Source organism: Lytechinus variegatus, chromosome 11 (genome assembly GCF_018143015.1).
Source record: "Lytechinus variegatus isolate NC3 chromosome 11, Lvar_3.0, whole genome shotgun sequence".
NCBI classification, from domain to species: domain Eukaryota; kingdom Metazoa; phylum Echinodermata; class Echinoidea; order Temnopleuroida; family Toxopneustidae; genus Lytechinus; species Lytechinus variegatus.
Window position 1 is genome coordinate 34,836,601 of NC_054750.1, and position 19,848 is coordinate 34,856,448.

General features: G+C 36.2%; 1 protein-coding gene across 2 annotated transcripts in view; it reads left to right on the forward strand.

Moving 5' to 3' along the window:
* Positions 1–710: 710 nt before the first annotated feature.
* LOC121424560 (COBW domain-containing protein 1-like) overlaps positions 711–19,848 on the forward strand; it is a 40,919-nt gene continuing 21,781 nt past the window's right edge. Inside the window, exons 1-4 of one of the 2 annotated variants that reach the window (XM_041620287.1) lie at positions 711–850; positions 15,403–15,525; positions 18,291–18,377; positions 18,982–19,078. In XM_041620287.1, the coding sequence (XP_041476221.1) occupies positions 15,408–15,525; positions 18,291–18,377; positions 18,982–19,078 (302 nt within the window). In that variant the 5' untranslated portion in view covers positions 711–850; positions 15,403–15,407. The remainder of the gene's footprint in view (positions 851–15,402; positions 15,526–18,290; positions 18,378–18,981; positions 19,079–19,848) is intronic. The other variant, XM_041620289.1, reaches the window with a different exon arrangement.

The window sequence follows — 19,848 nt, forward strand, 5'->3', positions numbered from 1 at the left end:
GGGGCCGGGGTCGTACTAAACCAAATAAGTTAAAGCCGACGACCGAAGGACCCGTAATAATAAAACATTCCTGTACTTGTTTAGGGGTTCATTTCAGGGAATATTTGCCAAGACATCGTTTGTCTTCAATACTTGTTAAGGGTAGGGTTTCACACGCCAATACTTGTTAAGGGGTGCATTTTCAGAATATGGAAATTACGTGTTTAGGGTGCTTTTCGAGACCCCATGGTCGCGCATGGTATCCACTCGTGAATGGAAGTGGCCCCCCGGGTGTGTGTATTTGAGTTTTGTCAGACGTGTATCAATCAGATATGATTATTTACGTCTGGACCGACCTTTAAAGTCACCATCCGAAAGACGTGACCAGGGCTCAAACCTCGAACCTCTGCATCAATTAGTAACTTCCCCACAGCTTGGATTAGGCCTACAGGCGCACGCCACAACGCCCAGTTATGGGCCTAAGTGCAAGCCTTAGGCTAAGCGGGCTTAGGATGTGTTTATGGGCCACTTTTTTCTACCCTAGAATCATGATTTGAATCATGAGTCAAAAGACGTTTTTGCAGAATCATGGTTGCGTCTAGTCAAAAGTAATCATGATTCAAAATAAAAATCACAGCCGTGATGAAACACAGAAAAAGGGGCATACGATTTGGAAAGACGTTTCTGCATAACTATTTTTTTTTTAAAATTTATTTCAGGACACCATGAGTGACATCTGAATTAAGATTGATAGGTTCAATAACTACACTACAGTACAGGAACTGTGTGTTATCCTGCGAGGAAAACCGAATATATTTACGAATTACAATAATAAGACAAATTATTTGTGGAGTATTAGCACTGGAATAAGGTATGCTTATCTGTATAATTCATTAATTCACTTTCATTTCATGAAATAATGCAACTAGTCCAGTTTTTGTTCCTACTAATTCATATCAGTCCCACTCATATATTTAGGTGTGGGTCTCTTTATGCCTTTATGGAGAGACCTCAGGGGGGGGGGGTGGGGGTGAGGTCTCTCAGTATAGATCTATAGACCTTATCGCAAATAGATTCACGCAAAGGATCATGGGATCGCAAAGGGGGCAATAGCGCCACTATTGTCCGGATGCGACCATGCGAGCGCAAGCAGCTGACACTTAAGAGTGAAGTGTACGATTAGTGTATGTATCAAAGATTCAAAATACGATTGACGCCCGCAGCTACTTGTTCACTGCTACCACCCTGCCTGTGGGGAATCTACAGGACTATGGTATGCCAATGTTTACAGAGCACACACTTTGAAAAATCATTAAAATATCACTTTTGTGACCAAAATTACTAATTTCCATACAGTTGCAATCTATTTTTCATTAGTAACTTGGGAATAATTTTTGTATTCACCAGAGCGCTCAAAAACTTGAATTTTGGGCATATTTTTTTGTACGCCCTCTATTGGTGGAAAGTTATATGGCAAGAAAATTTTCATTTTTTGATCTCTATTTTTAATTAAGAAAAAAATGATTTAAAGAATCAAATTTAAATAAGAGTCAAGTTTTATGAATAATAGGTGTAATGGAAACTGTCAGTGTATAAAAATCAAGCGTTTGCCCCAAAGGAAAAGAGAAAAATAAGCCAAACATTGCCACCCTTATTTTGCCACACATTGCCACACCTTGTTCATTGAATGAGTGCCCGCAGCCAACATTTTGCTAACTTCCAGTAAACGCCTTGTCACATTTGTTCCAGAGTCTAACATCACTTTTCTTTTTAATCATGGGTGGGAGAGATAGATGTGCTGTCTATAGCTGCAAGAATTACCACAGATTTTATGAAGACAAGTGCAATTTTCTTTCATATTTGCGCACTGTCTGTGCGTATTTTGAGCTGTGCAGCTGCTGTGCAAAGTGTGCTCGTATGCACGGACAGTGGGCATGCACTCTCGGCCCAGGGACAGTGTACGTCGGCGAGGCAGTAGAGGAAACTGGTCCCGAATTTAATGTTGTAACCCGCAAGTGAAAACCCGAACCGTACCGTCCCGTATAATCCAATAATTTGCAAGCGGGACCCGCTGACCCGTCGGGTTTTAACCCGCAAGTCAATTTATCTTTGAAAAATGAAAAACATTATTTCTGCAATCCCCACACTATACAGGCTCAAATCAGGAAAATATATGTCTACTACTACCTAGCCTAGAGTGAATTTACTTACAATTTGCAAATTCGCCTTTTATTCCGGAGAGAAAATGTTTTTTGGGTGACTTTGTACCACGAAATGGGTCCGCTCTGATCTCGAAATTGAAAGCATTACGCAATTAACGCCTCGGATCGGAGCTAGCGAGCCGCAGCTCAGCGCGCTAGCTAGCCCAGGCTGCCCAGCAAGGATCGGCAGACGGCAATGTTGTTTTTCAGTCCAGGTCGGTCGACACTGCGACTCACAACAATCATAATTACAATATTCAATTCTATGGGACCTCGTCTATAAAATAATCAAAATTGCAATAAATACCTGGATAATGATACAGTCATTTTTTTCTTCTCGTTTATCTCTATATTATTTCCTTCTGTTTTTGTATTTCATTCGATAATATGGCCGCTAAAACTCGATGTTCAGTTTCCCGTCGCCCGCGTTATGAAATTTGGCCCGCGTTTGAAAATCAAATTCTGAAAATAAACTATTTGGATATCTAGATTCAAAACTGATTTAAAACATTAATATAAGCTTTTCAGTAAGACAATTACTTGTATATCTTGTAAATACCTGCAAATCTTTTCTTTCTTTCTTTTTTTGTGAATGGAATGACGCTGCATGCTCAACCATACCTCGAGGGATGTTCGTGCAGGCTCCACTCAACAACCGTAGAAGTGGTGGAGCCTGCACGAACATCGCTCGAGGTATGGTTGAGCTACCTCAATAAATCCCAAAGTCTAGTAACCTCGCGTTGGTGAGTTATCATACGGCCTAGTACTCATCCAAAATAACTTATCTTATTTGGTAATTATAACTTAAAATCATTTGTTTTATTTTTCCAGGGGATGAGTTAAATATCAGACAAAAAAATCATCAAAGCTCAATCTGTTACAAGGCCGACGGGAGACTCACCCACGTACGCATTGGCGCTTGTGCTAGCTAGTCTGAGCTCTGTCTCTCTGCCAGAGCTCTGGGGGACAATTCGCTCTGTAAAGGCCTCAATGATGGTGATTTTCTGCTTCAGACAGAGTTTATATTTCGGGTATATTTTTCAAAACTGCCAATGAAGTTTGATGATTTCTTCATTGTCATGTATATTTAAGTTATTAATGAGTTCATTCTCACCAAATTTAGACTCCCCCATAGAGAAATACAATTTTCGTGGAGATCTGCGTTTTCAAAGAACTTCAGGAAAAGTAAGGGTATGTGGGCCTTTATTACATGGCCAAGTACTGGAATTAGATGGAGTAAAAATTAGATATTAAATTCATTTATATCAAGTTCAACTCACAGTCTCACCCTCACAAACACACCCACAGCCAAGATTCTAGGCATGAAAAAAACTTTAAAAATCATACAATATTAAACAACAAGTAATAATTAATTTAATAAGTGAACAGGTATTCCTCAAAATACAAAAACGTAGCATTTGAAAAGAGCCCCTGAAATATTGCAAAAAAAATGAAAATGGAGCCCCCCCAAAAATGATTAATTTTTCCCTGGCTTCAAGTTCCACAGAATAAAGTGCGTTAAAAGGTTACAAAAGGTCAAACTTTCATCTTCTGAAAAATAATGAATAATGAAATCGGTTCCTCATTATGAGCTGGAAAAAATGGGACGGGAAACTCAACATCGAGTTTCATTGGCCCATGCGGTTGCTTTTGACTGCGCTGCATGCACGCACTGGCGCTGGTCCTTTGAAAGAGAGCAACTCGATGTATTTCTCATGTTGAACTGTCTCAGACTCAGTCCTCTTCACTATTCACAAGACAAAAACACGCCGGCATTTTTAAAAGGAAATATCTACGTCTCTAAAAGAATCTGCCACGTAAGAAGCACATGATCTTAACTCAATTTTCACTGTGAATGTTTTTATCATGCGTCGTTTATTCTCCCTTTTTTCGCATGACGGTCTGCGGGTTTGAGAATGAACTCGGCCCGGCCCGCAACCCGCGATCGGAGGCATACCGGCAGGTTAACCCGTACCGCAACGGGTGCGGGTTACAACATTACCCGAATTCCAAGCAATAATAAAATGATCAATAAAACAAATTCTGCAGTAGATTTGATTACTTTATTCTATTTGGTCAATTCCATTGTGACTTATGGGACATTTGATACTTTTTTCCACATAACTGAGGTGCATATCTGAAATAGTAGCTGCACAAACATGGATTTACTTTATTAAACTGTAAGAAGAATACTTAAACTTACTATATACAAAAATGTATGCTTTCAGCTTGGTTGCATAGGGTGCTAGATATTCAGAAATGTCATTGTGACTTATGGGACATCGATGGACCACACAAATTGGGCTCTTTTGTTCAAAGTGCCATATCTATCTCAGTTTTATGACAATGTTTTTAGATTTGGGCTTGGAGATTAACTAGTGATAGGGCTCACTAACAGTACTTGAATTGGACTTGATTCATTTCATTTGTTTCTGTAGTTGTGTGCAATCGTGTGTGACTTATGGGACAAGTGAATGTGACTGATGGGACCCTATCTCATTTCATGAAATTAACATTTCCTCTCGATGACTTTTTAAGTCAAACTTAATTTCAGCATGAATAAATATTCCCTAATAAGATGACACCTTTAATAATTCATGCCATTGTGTCAGAAATAAATTCAACAAAGGGCAGAAACATCTTTTCACGCACTTCATTTATATAAAGGGAACATTAACCAAAAAAAAGCTTCCTAACTTGTCATCAAGTTTTAAGAACTGTAATCAAATAAGTACAAAATAATCAATAAACAATTACAATCATAAATATTTAGCAAACAGATGAAAAATGAACAATTAGAAAGAATGTACACACTTTCAATTGTGACTGATGGGACATAATGATAGGACATATTTGTTACAGATGGGACAAATAAATGTTGCTTTTCTCTATCTGTCTCATACAGTATGGTAAGAAAATGACCTTTACAGTGTATTACATGTGAGAAATTAAGACATTAATGCTGCCATGAAGTAAATCAATATTCTTGTTAATATACTCTCTTTTGTGTCAAATGCTCATATTTTTCATTAGCTGTTGATGTTTATAATAAAACAGATGGATATCAGTGCACAGGCAAATTTTTGACAAAAAATATTAAAATTTTGGCATAAATTCTTTTTAAAAAATTCATTAACTGGACTGTCTAGAAAACAGTTGCAATCGCTTTCTACTATCTAAACTGCATGTACATGTATACTTGTATAGTAAAAAGTGTATTCATTTACATGGAAGATTTACCATTGTCTGTGCAAAAAATATGAAAATAATTGATTTTCATGAAAAATCCAAGATGGCCGCCAAAATTGCCAATTTGGAACCCCATGGGACACGATTTGACAAAGGGAACATCAAGATTCATTAACTATACACTTCAGGCAATACAAAAAATGTTGGTTAAAAAATATACCATGGGGATGCACCCTATCACAACTTCTTTTTTTGCCAGCTGCTTGGGTTGATATGTCATCTCTTTCATAGAAATTCTGAATGCCTGTAAGGACATCATCATTTATTGAGTACCAAAGTGATGTTAGTTGTCATGGTGTAATGGCGGCCTGGTTCTAAACAAAATAACCTGGGGCCATTTCATAAAGCTGTTGTAAGTTAGGAGCAACTTTTCAGAATGACTAGTGATCCTTTCTTATATGCTAAAACATTGCCAATTTATGATGACATTTACCACAAGGATCATCGGTCGTTCTTAAAGTCGCTCTTAAGTTACAAAAAGCTTTATGAACCAGTGCCCTTTTACGACTATCAGAATGATGGTAACAACCAAGGACAACACAAATCATTATTTTTGCAAATACAAATGTGTAAGACGATCATGCAGCTGCGACTAGGTTTAGAACCGGCCGATTCGTTGTTCATGACATTGTGACATCACACTTCGGTCCTCCTTAAATGCGCATGTTCCTTTCTATTCTCAGGCGGCAGGAATGATTCTGAGAAAACTTGATTGCAAGCTTCTGAACAATTTTTTGGCATTTACAGGGGCTTTAATAGCTCTGCTCATGGTAGCCTTAAATGCATCTGAGGACTGGTGCTCTTATTTTGACAGGATCCAGAGGGTCGCTCAACTACAAAATTTGTGACTGATGGGACATTTACATACATGTAGGTTTTAATAGTTTCCATGGAACTACGTGTATATACCAAGTTCACATCATATGTAAAACAGTTGATGCATACTCTAAGGGGACAAGAAAACCAAGAGAATGATCTGGACCTAAAAAATGACTAAAAGCTAGGGTGAAACAAACCCAATTTACCTGCACTCAGCTTTGCATTTTAGCGATCATATTCAGTTTTCTCCTTCTTTCTGGACTGGGCACACAGTGCAAACTTATTTTTTGTTGTTCAATGCACTGCCTTTGATATTCAGACTGTTTTTTCTGACAGTCAGCATACTGTTCTCCAGCTTTTAAGCATTCTTGTCTCTCTCTTTGCTGTCATGGACAGCTTAAAGGTGGCATGGTTTACGAACTGTATATGTGACTTATGGGACATGTGACTTATGGGACTGAAATGTATGTCCCCCCAGTATAGCTATTTCAAGTCCAATACAGATGCAGATTGATTTATTGATGCAAGCATGTACTATGGTAGATAAAAAAGTCCAATACTTGTCTCCAGGAGTCTATGGCAGCATATGAGGGAAACTTAATGCTCAAAACTGTGACTTATGGGACATCAAACATACACACCTTGAAATGTATTTTGTGCCTCATAGTTTCACTGCAGCGTGTAAAACAATACAGCTAATGGTAAATTATTGCTTGGAGGTCACATGGACAGTGGGATTTTTCATCAGCACCCTTTGCTTGCCAGGAGCCAAGGATGGGTGAAAGTTGTACATTTTCTATGAAATCTTAGTACCACAATGCAACAGAGTGTACATTGCGTATTTTATGAATGAATGAGGGTATAGTAAATATAAGTGTGTTTTTGTAAACCTTAAACTGTATACTTATAAACAGTATAAACAAAATTGCTCCGAAAAGAAATTTTTGAAAATGGAAAAATGCAACATTTGGCTGGAATTGACCATTTATATATTTTTGTAATATCATTCGAAAGTCAAGAATACATGTTTCATAAATAATTATCTCAATCATGATTTTATTCAGAGTTGGCCTAAAAACCGAGCTGTGTTTTCTTTTTCTCTCCACAGATAGGCTACATAATATTATTGCATATTATTCAGGATCGTGGTCGGACATTCTGAAGTTTTATTAGGGGCATGCTTAGACAAAATAATGAATAGCTTCAAGATTTCATTCCATTCGATAAAAAGATACAATTCATAATACAAACTTACAAGATTTACATATACATACAAATTTACAAGATTTACATTTAAATACAATACAAAAACACAGATATGGTATTGATTTCACATATACAGAAATAAATCAAATGGAATCGGGTCACTGCAAAAGTTCAAAAGAGACTTGAACTTGTCAAGGCTGTGTCCCAAACTGGAATTAAACATTGTTGCAATGGATAGTTTAAGGTAAATAATTATAAAAACAATACAAAAATAAGGAATTTTACAAAATAAACATAAAGTGAAGTGAAGAGGGAGTAAAAAGTTGAATTTTCATTGTATGAAAAAGTCTATGAATAGGGATTAGTTATGTGTTAACTTTAACAGATATGACTTTAATTTCCTTTTATAACAATTGAAATTTTTAGTTTGACGTATCTCTTGAGGAAGTGCATTCCAAATAAGGGGTGCAGTATGTTTAAAAGTAAATGAAACAATTGTTTTAGTACATCTGAATATATGAAATTTATCTTTATGACGAGTATTGTAATTATGGATTTCATTATTGAATGATAATAATGATTGAATATTTTCAGGTAAAGATGTGTTTACATGTCTGAAAAGGATTAATCCTATTAGAAATTTATTAAGCTTATATATATCAAGTACATTCAATTTGAGAAACAAAGGTTTAGAGTGGGCATGAATATCAGATAAAGTACAGTATCTAACTACTCTCTTTTGCAGTTTTAGAAGTTTGTCTAACTTTGATGGATATGTATTTCCCCAGACAATGTTTCCATAACTTAAATAAGGCAAGACAAGTGTATTATACAACAAAATAAGAATATTCCTAGGTAAGAGAAAACGTAGTTTGCCGATGATACCAATATTTTTTGAAGTCCTTTTAGTTCCGGCAAGAATTTGGCTATCCCAAGTCAAATTTTGATCAATGATCATGCCTAAAAACTTGGTAGAAGTAACATGGTTTAAATCAAGTCCATTGATCTGAACTAGCAGATTATCCACATGACTATTATTTTTAGAATTGTTGAAATACATGTAAACAGATTTTTCTACATTTATAGATAGCTTATTTGAATTAAACCATTTAGATACATTTATCATTTCACTTCGAAGCATAAGCTGTAAATTTATAATGTCATGGTGACTAATCAAAATATTTGTATCATCGGCAAAAATTACAAATTTGAGAAAAGATGAACAGTTGGAGAGATCATTTATATAAAGTAGAAAAAGAAGCGGACCTAGAACTGAGCCTTGTGGTACTCCACAAAGAATTTTCATTGATCTTGAATTAACATCATTAAAATATACCATTTGACCTCTGTTTGTTAAATAATTCTCAAACCAGTTTAAAATAAGACCATGAAATCCATAATTTTTCAGTTTATAAAGCATTATACTATGATCAATTGTGTCAAAAGCCTTGCTTAAGTCTAAAAATACTCCTATTGTGTGATTTTTTTTTGCAATACAGGAAATCAAATAATTATGCAAATCAATTAATGCCATTTCAGTTGATCTATTTTTCCGAAATCCATATTGACATGAACTTAAAATTGCATTTTTATCAAGAAAATCATTAACATGTGTAAATACAATCTTTTCTAATATCTTTGAGAAGAATGGTAGAATAGAGATAGGTCTGTAATTCAATATATTTCGGTTGTCTCCTTTCTTATACACTGGAATTACTTTTGCTACTCTAAGTTTTATAGGAACTACCCCAGTTGAAAGAGAAAGATTGAAAATATAAAGTAAGGGTTTAACAATGTAAAATATAACTTTCTTAATAAAAATAGAGCTTATATTATCAACACCAGTGCTTTTACTCTTCTTAATTCCACTCACAATATTAATCAATTCATTTTCAGTAACAGGCTTAAAATACAATGTATTTACACATGGAGTTGGTAAAAACGACTGATAAAGTTCACTACCTTTAGCTGGAACAGTATTAGACAAAGATGGGTCGATATTTATGAAAAAGTTATTAAAAGAATTAGAAATATCTTTATTATCACATATATCATGTCCATTTACACTGAAACTAGCAGGTGTTTTGTTTTTAAATTTACCAAGAATATTTTGAATAACATTCCAAGTTTTTCTCATGTTACCTTTATGTTTATTGAATTCATTGAAATAATAAGATCTTTTGACTTCTTTTATGCATTTTTTAACACTATTTCGACATTTATAATAGTTCATTTTATTTTTATTTGAAGGATGATTACAATATAATTTATACATTCTGTTCTTTTTATTTACTATTTTTAAGACTTTTGTAGTCATCCAAGGCTTTTTGAGAATTCCATGTTTTTTATGCGAATTACATTTTATTAAAAAGTTTTTATCATAATTAGAAACAAATTTTTCAAGGAAGCATTGATAGGCAATATCAGCATAAGAACAGCTATACACATCCACCCAGACTGTATTATTAAGATCTTGTATAAAACAGTCAATCTTTTGATCATTAATGATATATTTATGAATGTTTCTATTATTCACATGATTTATATTTTGATATGCTGTTATCTGAAATATTGGTTAGTGGTCAGTAATATCAGTAAAAAATACACCAGATGAAATTTTTGAAGAAAAATTATTTGTAAAAATGTTATCTATAAGCGTAGCACTGTTTTCTGTTATTCTAGTAGGTTTATCAATTAATGGCAAGAATGACGAGGCATATAATATATTAAAAAATCATTAACATATTGTTGACTATCCAATAATAAATTCACATTGTAGTCTCCCATTATGTACACAAGCTTATTTTCATAGCTTAAAGTTTTCAGACAATTATCAAATGTTTCAATAAAATTCTTAATACTTGACTGGGGTTTTCTATAAACAATGCCGACAATAACAGTCAAAAATTGAATCATCTACTGGAATTTGTTGAAAATTGAAAGTATTAACTTACAATTCTCTGTCGTCGCGACGTTTCACCAACCGCTGTTGGCTTCATCAGGCGAATGAACGCCAATCACGTCTTTCCAAGTGACTTCGCGCCAGAGTCAGCCGACCGTAGCGTCACTTGGTTCCCCAGGGGCGGAAGTTAATCCCGTGAGAGACGGCTTTGAACTTCCTGTAGGATTCGGTCCCAGGCGTGTGACAGCTGGAACCGCAAACCACCTCTCCGATTCAATGTTGGCTTCTCCACTCTTTCCGCCCCTGGGGAACCAAGTGACGCTACGGTCGGCTGACTCTGGCGCGAAGTCACTTGGAAAGACGTGATTGGCGTTCATTCGCCTGATGAAGCCAACAGCGGTTGGTGAAACGTCGCGACGACAGAGAATTGTAAGTTAATACTTTCAATTTTCAACAAATTCCAGTAGATGATTCAATTTTTGACTGTTATTTCAAGATTACTGGATGAATCATAATATTCATGGATTAATGCCGACAATAATATGTTTACCTCTTGGTACATGTATCTCTATAAAAAGTGACTCATAGTCATCGGAAGCAGGTAATATGTTATATCTTATATTAAAATTAACTGTATTCAAAATTAGAAGGCCAACTCCACCTCCTCTTCCTTTTCTTCTTTCTGAGTGTAGAAATGAATAACCATTAATAGAAAATGAATTTTGATTGTCACCATTAATCCATGTCTCCGAAAAGCCATAGACTGTAAAACTTAGAGAGAGGGAATGTAGATAATCAGATATAGAGCTAAAATTTTTACTAAGACTGCAAGAATTGAAGTGTAATATACTAAAATTATTTTCAGTTGCTTGGGTCACAGATTTGAATTCATTTTCAGTATACTAGTAATACTTGCATTCAAATAAATTACTAAACATATCATTTGAGACGTCTTGATAATTCTTTCCAAATTTTTCACAAGTGTCATTATTTCTTTCAAAAAAATATTTCATTCAGGTTTTGTAATTCATGCACTACATCTTTTTTCATTTTATTGGTACTGATCTCAATGAATTCATCATCTGTTAAGTCTTGAAAAGGGAATTTATAGTATTTACATAAGAAACACGTCTGACAGAGTGGTAAATCCGTCGATGTACATACATCTATTGTGCCATTGCAAGTTACACAGTATTCAACATGATATTGTTTACATATATTTGATTGGGTCTTCACTAAAAAAGGACATGCACTACGATACATTAATAAAGAGAAATTTAACATCAAAACTACATGAAACAATAAATATAAAAAGAACATCTGTTGAATAAAATAGAAAAAAAAAATGAGAATAGATGAAAATATATTGAGAGAAAAATAAGCTATAAAAAGAAAAAAGAAATTAATGAGGAAGGTGTCTGTGATCTGTAAGAGAAGTGACTGAATGCGACGAAATAAATTGAAGATGTAAATGCTGAAATAAGATTTTTTTATCAAAAGAATGGAATATGTATCATTTATATGAATTAAATATCCATCATCTGCTAAGTTTCAGACAAAATAGGGATAGGGTCTATACGGGATCATAAAATGTTTCAAATTCAGAGATTTATTTAATCTTTATTCTGCATGTCGATCATAGGCCTATTATTTTATATGTCCTTAATTATAGATTTGTCTCACCCTCTATATAGAGCTTGTATGATCAAACTAAAGAGCACGAGTTGCAAAAGAGGACTATATTTGCCCCAAAATAAAAACTATATAGCTAAATTTATATGGAGATATATGGTCTACATTATGATTCTCATGAATATTCTTTAATGGAAAAATATGTTATCTAATTCGGATCACCGACGTGCTCTTTTCTAAAGTCGATCGGCATTGACCTGCAATCACCATCTCACTTTTCCCACAAAATCTTCCCAAGTTTAGCCCCAGAAAACTTCGAAAATACGGTGAGTATTGAGTTCATACTTTCACTGGGCAATCATGATACAAAGATTGTTCTATAAATCCACATTCAAGTATCCAAAATAATTTAAATACAAAGAAATCAGACTTAAAAACAAGCATGGATTTTGAGTGACACTGCACAAAACATATGGCGTTGTATGGCTTCCCGAAAGCCGATTCCGCAGTTGCCCCCTTGCCCTTTCGCATCCCGTGATCGTCTGCGATGACAGACGCCCTCACGCAACAGACGCTATTTGCGATAAGATCTGTGCCGCGGAACGAACCCCCATTTTTACACTCAAATTTTTGTTCCAAGGCACAACGCATGCCATGAACTTTTTGTTGTTAGTCACCTCTCTTCTTCTCTTGTGTGTTGGTGTGTGTGCATTCGTTGTGTACAAAGTCAATGGGAGCGGAAAGAAGTCATCACCACTGACGAAATAAATGGCAGTGAATGGACTGGTGACATAACCAGGCAGGATAATGGCATGCCAAAAGAACAAAGAAAGCCATACTTGATACTTGATGTAGTAATCCCTGTGGCAGCTCATACAGAAGCTATACTAGGATGATTCCAATATCAAGAAAAAGATGAAAAAATCTGATCCAAAGGCAAAGCAAACATGCAAAGCTTCGCACATTTTTCTCTTTTCCGGCTGCATTAATCCACTACAATGAGCTGCATTTTGGGTTAAAGGTGGCGTGCAAGAGTGCTGTCTGACCTTGAACCATCGTCTGTGCGCGAGCGCACCAAGCGCCCATGCAGCCGGGCTAGCTGCATGCACGTATGCCCGTTGCTTCAGGATGCATCCGCACTCACACATAGGCAAACCTTTCCAAGGACCTCTGTTTTCACAAACATTTGTAGTTACGAAGCCCGGCGTTACGAGGACCCTCCTTTTTAGGTTCAAGGTTCAATAAGCCCATTCTAAAGCCCCCGTTTTTTTGTCATGCCTGTGGCACATACCTACCACATTTGTGGTTGAGTGCCCCCCTTGGGACCTCACACATCTCCCTCTCCATAGACTGATAAATCCGCTTTTTTGGAGGAGTTTTTCCAACATTTTCTGTTTTTGTGTGTCCTCCTCCTACACAGACGTCTGACGGATGATTGCCATTATTGCGCTCGTAATGGTGGAGCTCCACCGATTCCTTAAGTTAACAACAGCGTCTGTAACTAGGGAAAGGGTGCGCTGGCGCACTCTCCTCGATTAATCCTAAATTTTGCTTTTTGATGGGGGAACTCTTGCCAAAAGGAAGAAATAATAAAGATAAATTTATATGTCATACAATCAGCTTACCACCTTTCTGAAAAATATGCTGGAAAACAGAAACATTCAAGTCCCAGTTGAAAACTTACTTAATCTCCCATTAACAGTTTAATATTGTGTTTATTCAGGAGAATTCAAATTCTATTCTTGTTTGTTTTCTATTGTTGTTGTGTTTTGTGTTTATTTTCCTTGAAGCGCCATGAGCACCGAAAGGTGGACCTGTGCGCTATATAAGTAGCCACCATTATTATTATTATTATTAATATAGTGAATTTTGATGACAAACAGATCAGGATATAAGTAGCCACCATTATTATTATTAATATAGTGAATTTTGATGACAAACAGATCAGGATCAGCCAGGTTTTTTGTTGATCGCCGTCAGCTACAGCTGAGCGTACAGCATGTTTGTACACTCAGCTGTAGCTGTGCTGACAGCGATCAAGCGGTGGTAAGCTGGTAAGCTGAATATATTTGATGTAAATTTATCTCTATTATTTTTTACTTTTCCCTCGTCAAAAAGCAAACCTTAGGAGTAATCGAGGAGGGTGCGTCAGCGCACCCTTTTCTCCATAGACCCTGTTGTTAAGGTGTTGGTGAGCTCCACCACTACGAGCCCAATAGCCGTCATCAGTCTAGTGATGGAGGGGATGCCGTGGAGCCAGATGAAGTCTCAGCGAAGCATATCCCTGACAGAAATAGACCTTTTTATTGGTCTAATCCTGTCCATGAGACTCCTGAATATGAAGAAATCTCAAAGTGCTGCCTGCCCCCTATGACTATGCCATGAGGAAGAGGAAGACGTCCTTCACTTTTACTGTCTTTTTCACCACTTGTCCCCATCTTCAGCTTCATCGTTCTTCCTTTTTAAAGAAGCTCAACCTGGCTTTCCCATAAGCCGAGGTTTCAAGCTCTCAAGTTTTGTTGTTGTTCTTTTGGAGTTTGAGTTGATGTGGATAACCTTGTGTTGGTGTGACAGAGGGAATAAAGATAAAGATGAATGGTAGTCTTTAATCCAGGAATATCAAAAAAGGGGAATTGACTATGATTGTTAAGGGAATAGACTTAATATTATCTTGTCTGTTGATTGAAAAAGAAAGTTAATATGCATTGTTTGTTGATCCCTACTATTGCAGATATCTATGCGCGCAGGCACAAGGGCACTTCTAGGACTAGGGGTAGGCCTACCATTCAATACCAAAACATGTCAGAATGGTACTGATTATGAGTTGTTAAATCTTAAATCGTTTCTTATTGTATCAAATGGGAGGCTGAATGTCACACGTTCGTACCGTTGCACACAAGACGTACCATCAAAAATGTACCATTGCACGGCTTTAAGAGGTGACGTCACAATGCGATTTCATTGTGACAATGCGCGTACAGCCCGCTGGCTAAATGCGCAATGCTGTCCAAGATCATGTGCGCTTGTGGGATTTTGCTTTTCGCTTTCAATATTTTTGCTCCCTTTTCATAGATTACTGGAGGGAAAAACTTGTTTTTTCATATTTTCGCTAGATTCTGAGGCGTTGTACAACACAAATAGCGAATATTCTTATTCGTGCAATGGTGCGAGATTTCGCATTCATTGAAAGAAAGAAACGCTCTATTCAACGAGGCGTTACTCTGCTAACGCCTCGTTGAATAGAGCATCTTTCTTTCACCTCATGCAAAATCTCGCACCATCGCACTCATGCCTATTCGCTATTTGTATACTGTCAATACAATGCTGGCATTTTGGAAAAATCTATTTCATGTGAATTGTTCATTGATCCTATTTGAACCAATATATTGTTGTATCTTGATTTTCCATTATCAGGGAGTATGGCTGACGTTAGCTCAGATGACGAGTGCCCGGATCTTATCCCTGTTCCTGTGAGGTCAGAGGTCAGTGATGAACCAGCTTACAAGATCCCAGTTACCATCATCACAGGGTTCCTTGGTAGGTCTAGAATTTAACACATTGGTTCGTATTTTGAACTCAGGGTTTAATTTAAACTTTGGTCTAAAGTTGTTGTTTAGCTATGGATAGCCAATCATGACATCTGTACCATCAACAGTACAAGTTTAATACATGTATGTCAGCTTATTTGACACTCGAGTCATTCATAATTGGCTGGGAATATTTACTAAAACAGATCTCTTCATCATTAACCCTAAAACCACTGGGGGGTTGATACACCCCCTCAACATTTTTCACGACCATTCTGTTGCGCGAAAGTTTTCTACCGCACCACTCGCTTAATTTTTACTTTAAATTCTGGCACATCTTTTGAGACCAAATTTATGATGCTTGAATATGCAGTTGAAAAATTATGCAACATTATAGTGCATGTCAGATCCAAAATTGCTCCAAAACGTTATACCGTGTACAGTCAATGTAAATTGAGTTTTCACATCTTATTCATAAATATGTTATTATTTTTACTTTCATCAGCTGAAATTATTTGATTTAGCATAATTCTGCTTAAAAAAGGATTCTATTTTAAATTTGGTGAAAAAACAAAAAAAAGTAAAATGGTGAAAAACAGAGAAATACATAAGAAATTCATAAAACAATAAAATGCATAATAAAGAAATTCATTTTCGAACCAAATTTTTATTTCTTTAGTAGTTGTTTCATGCCATTTGCGTGATTGGCAGCTGAGTTCTCAAGGAGGGGGATGATTCACCCTCCCCCCTCTCCAGGTGCAGATCCAGGGGGGGGGGGCACGTCCCCCCCCTTTTGAGAAGAAATATTAAAATTTGTAATGTAAAAATGTCATTGAAACCGAGGTGTGCCCCCTCAATGAAATTGAAGACCCTTTTTTTGGCTTTTCAAATTTTTTTTCATACGAAATATCCTTTATTTGTGGTTGAAAACATTTTTTTTTTTTTTTGCTTGTCAAATTCTATCGGTACCAAATATCCTGTATTTGTGGTTGAAAACCTTTTTTATTTTTGGCTTGTTAAAATTCTCCGAAAAATTTGCCCCCTCCCCTTTTGGAAAATCCTGGATCCGCCCCTGCCCCCCTCTCGTCATTTAACACCCCCAAAAAGCCCAGCCTGGTTAGTGTTAACACATGAGGAAAGAGCCAAGTAAAGATAGGAAACATATATATATATATAAATGCAATTTTGAAAATGTTTCCTTCCTATTATTTGAACACAGAGTTGGATCATGGTGTAAGTTAAACTGAATTGAACAAACCATTGCGTTTAGTGACTTCAGAGTTAGATCATGGCCTAAGTTAAACTAAACCGAATGGACAATTGCGTTTAGTGACTGCAGAGTTAGATCATGGCCTAAGTTAAACTAAACCGAACGGACCATTGCGTTTAGTGACTGCAGAGTTAGATCATGGCCTAAGTTAAACTAAACCGAATGGACAATTGCGTTTAGTGACTTCAGAGTTAGATCATGGCCTAAGTTAAACTAAACCGAATGGACAATTGCGTTTAGTGACTGCAGAGTTAGATCATGGCCTAAGTTAAACTAAACTGAACGGACCATTGCGTTTAGTGACTTCAGAGTTAGATCATGGCCTAAGTTAAACTAAACTGAATGGACAATTGCGTTTAGTGACTTCAGAGTTAGATCATGGCCTAAGTTAAACTAAACCGAATGGACAATTGCGTTTAGTGACTGCAGAGTTAGATCATGGCCTAAGTTAAACTAAACTGAACGGACCATTGCGTTAAGTGACTGCAGAGTTAGATCATGGCCTAAGTTAAACTAAACTGAATGGACAATTGCGTTTAGTGACTGCAGAGTTAGATCATGGCCTAAGTTAAACCGAACTGAACGGACCATTGCGTTAAGTGACTGCAGAGTTAGATCATGGCCTACGTTAAACCGAACAGAACGGACCATTGCGTTTAGTGACTGCAAAGTTAGATCATGGCCTAAGTTAAACCGAACTGAATGAACGATTGCGTTTAGTGACTGCAGAGTTAGATCATGGCTTGAGTTAAACCGGACTGAACGGACCATGGCATTAAGTGACTGCAGAGTTAGATCATGGCCTAAGTTAAACCGGACTGAACGGACCATGGCATTAAGTGACTGCAGAGTTAGATCATGGCCTAAGTTAAACCGGACTGAACGGACCATTGCATTTAGTGACTGCCAAGCTAAAAGCACTCAACAAGTTGCAATTCTGATTGTTTCCTTACACAATCTGGAAGAATAGATCATAAACATTGAAATGATAGAACTTTTAAAAAATCATATAAACTATACACTGGACCTTATTAAATAGTGTATGAAGTAGAGAGGTAATTTTAATTGTAAGGTGTTCATAGCATGCAATAGGCTAACTGTTGAAATTCTCAGCACTCAAAAAAAGTATGGATAAAAAGGTTTATTTTTAGTTGTTTTTATGTGATAGTAGCTAGTAAAAGAGATTTTTTTAATGATAAGAAAATGCTTTAATTTGGGTTTTTGATACCCAAATTGCTTTCTCGGCTTATTGCAAAGAACCCTGCTTTGTCAATTATTGAACTGGCCGGCCACATCTTTGACGATAAGGGCATTCATCACAGAAAAAGTATTTCATATAAAGCTTTTATGAATGTTGTCGTAATTTTCACTTCATGTATTCAAGAACTTTTCATTTTGTAATGCCTTTATTTAATGCTTATAAATGCATTTTGGAGAAATTGAAATGTACTTTCATCAAATATGAAATAACTTTGATTTTCTTTTCATATTGTATTGTCACACAGGTGCTGGGAAGACAACTCTATTAAATTATATTCTCACCGAACAGCATGAGAAAAAGATTGCAGTCATACTCAATGAATTTGGAGCAGGTAGATTTTTCTTCTGATTTGAATATTCATTTTTTGTTTGACAACAACAAATTACTTGTTTATAACAGAATATATAAACAAGGAAATCAAAAGTGTGAATTAGATTACACTGGTCTGTTTACAGTTAAGAAGAATAAGATAACAAAAGGAAAAAGTTGTTTAAAGTCAAATTCTAGTGCTCGCAGTGACCAGTGATTCAAGAAAATCCATAGCATCTAAGATATACAGTATCCAAGTAAAAATATGATAATCAGGGCTCCGTAACACAAAGCATAATGATTGATCGTACGCTTGATTGTACATTGTAGTCAATGCAATCAATCGTTTATATTTGTTCTACGATCATTGCTAAGCTTTGTGTTACGGGCTCCTGGTTAGTTAATACATAAATCAGAAAGCGCTTACAGATTTATTATTACTTGGTTATGAGATTCAGTCAGTCATTCCTTATTCATGTCCTCTATATTCAATCCAAACTGAAACTGAAATGATTGAACCAAACTGTGACTAAAATATTGATGGACTGTAGATCTATGCATTATCATTCATTATAATTTCACTTTAATATTTGTTATGCTGGTGTGTCTATCTTCTAAATAATTAGGCAGTGCAGTTGAGCAGTCAATGTCGATTGGACAATCAGGAGAGCTGTATGAAGAATGGCTTGAATTACGTAATGGTTGCCTATGCTGTTCTGTCAAGTAAGTTGATTAGTCTGTACACGGGCAATCCCAGGGGCGGTATTCTGAACATTGTCTTTTCTCAATATTCTATATTATCTCAGAGATATGACAAAATCCGTATTCTGGTGGATGTCATAACTTTTGTCACAAAAATTGTCATAAATTTTTTGTCTCTTCTCTTTAGCGCGCAGCAAAAATCCACGGCTTTAAATGCGCGTAATCCTTTTATACAAGCAAAAGATATGACAAAAGTTATGACGGGGGTAGCAGTCATAAATTTTGTCATATCCTTTAGTACCAAATATCCCGATACCCTGCCGACTGAATGTCAAGCAAATAATTATATTATTTAGATTAGATTGTGGTATTAGTTTCACTCATCTTCCATGACAATTTTCAAAATTATTTTTTCATGCTACAATTAGTTAGGCCTTACATATTTATTCCTCCTTTTTTCTCTGTTTTCCTTACTTTTCTACTTCTCCTCCAAAATTCTTCACAGCTCCCTGTCTCTCTTTTGTAATTAAGCACATCAATATACGCGTAGTTGCGCGATGCCAGCAACTGTTTTGGGGATACGCCCTATCTGCCACGGGGCTTTTCTATTGGCTAGAAGGGCTCCAACTGGGAACTAACGATGATTTTGATTGGTTCGTTTCCGAAAAGATGGGTGGGAACTTTGAGAGATATGACAGGGAAAAGACAATGTTCAGAATACCGATTTGTGACAGTCATAGCGGTGTCACATCTCGGAGAAAAATGACAAAATTTATGACAAAAGTTATGAC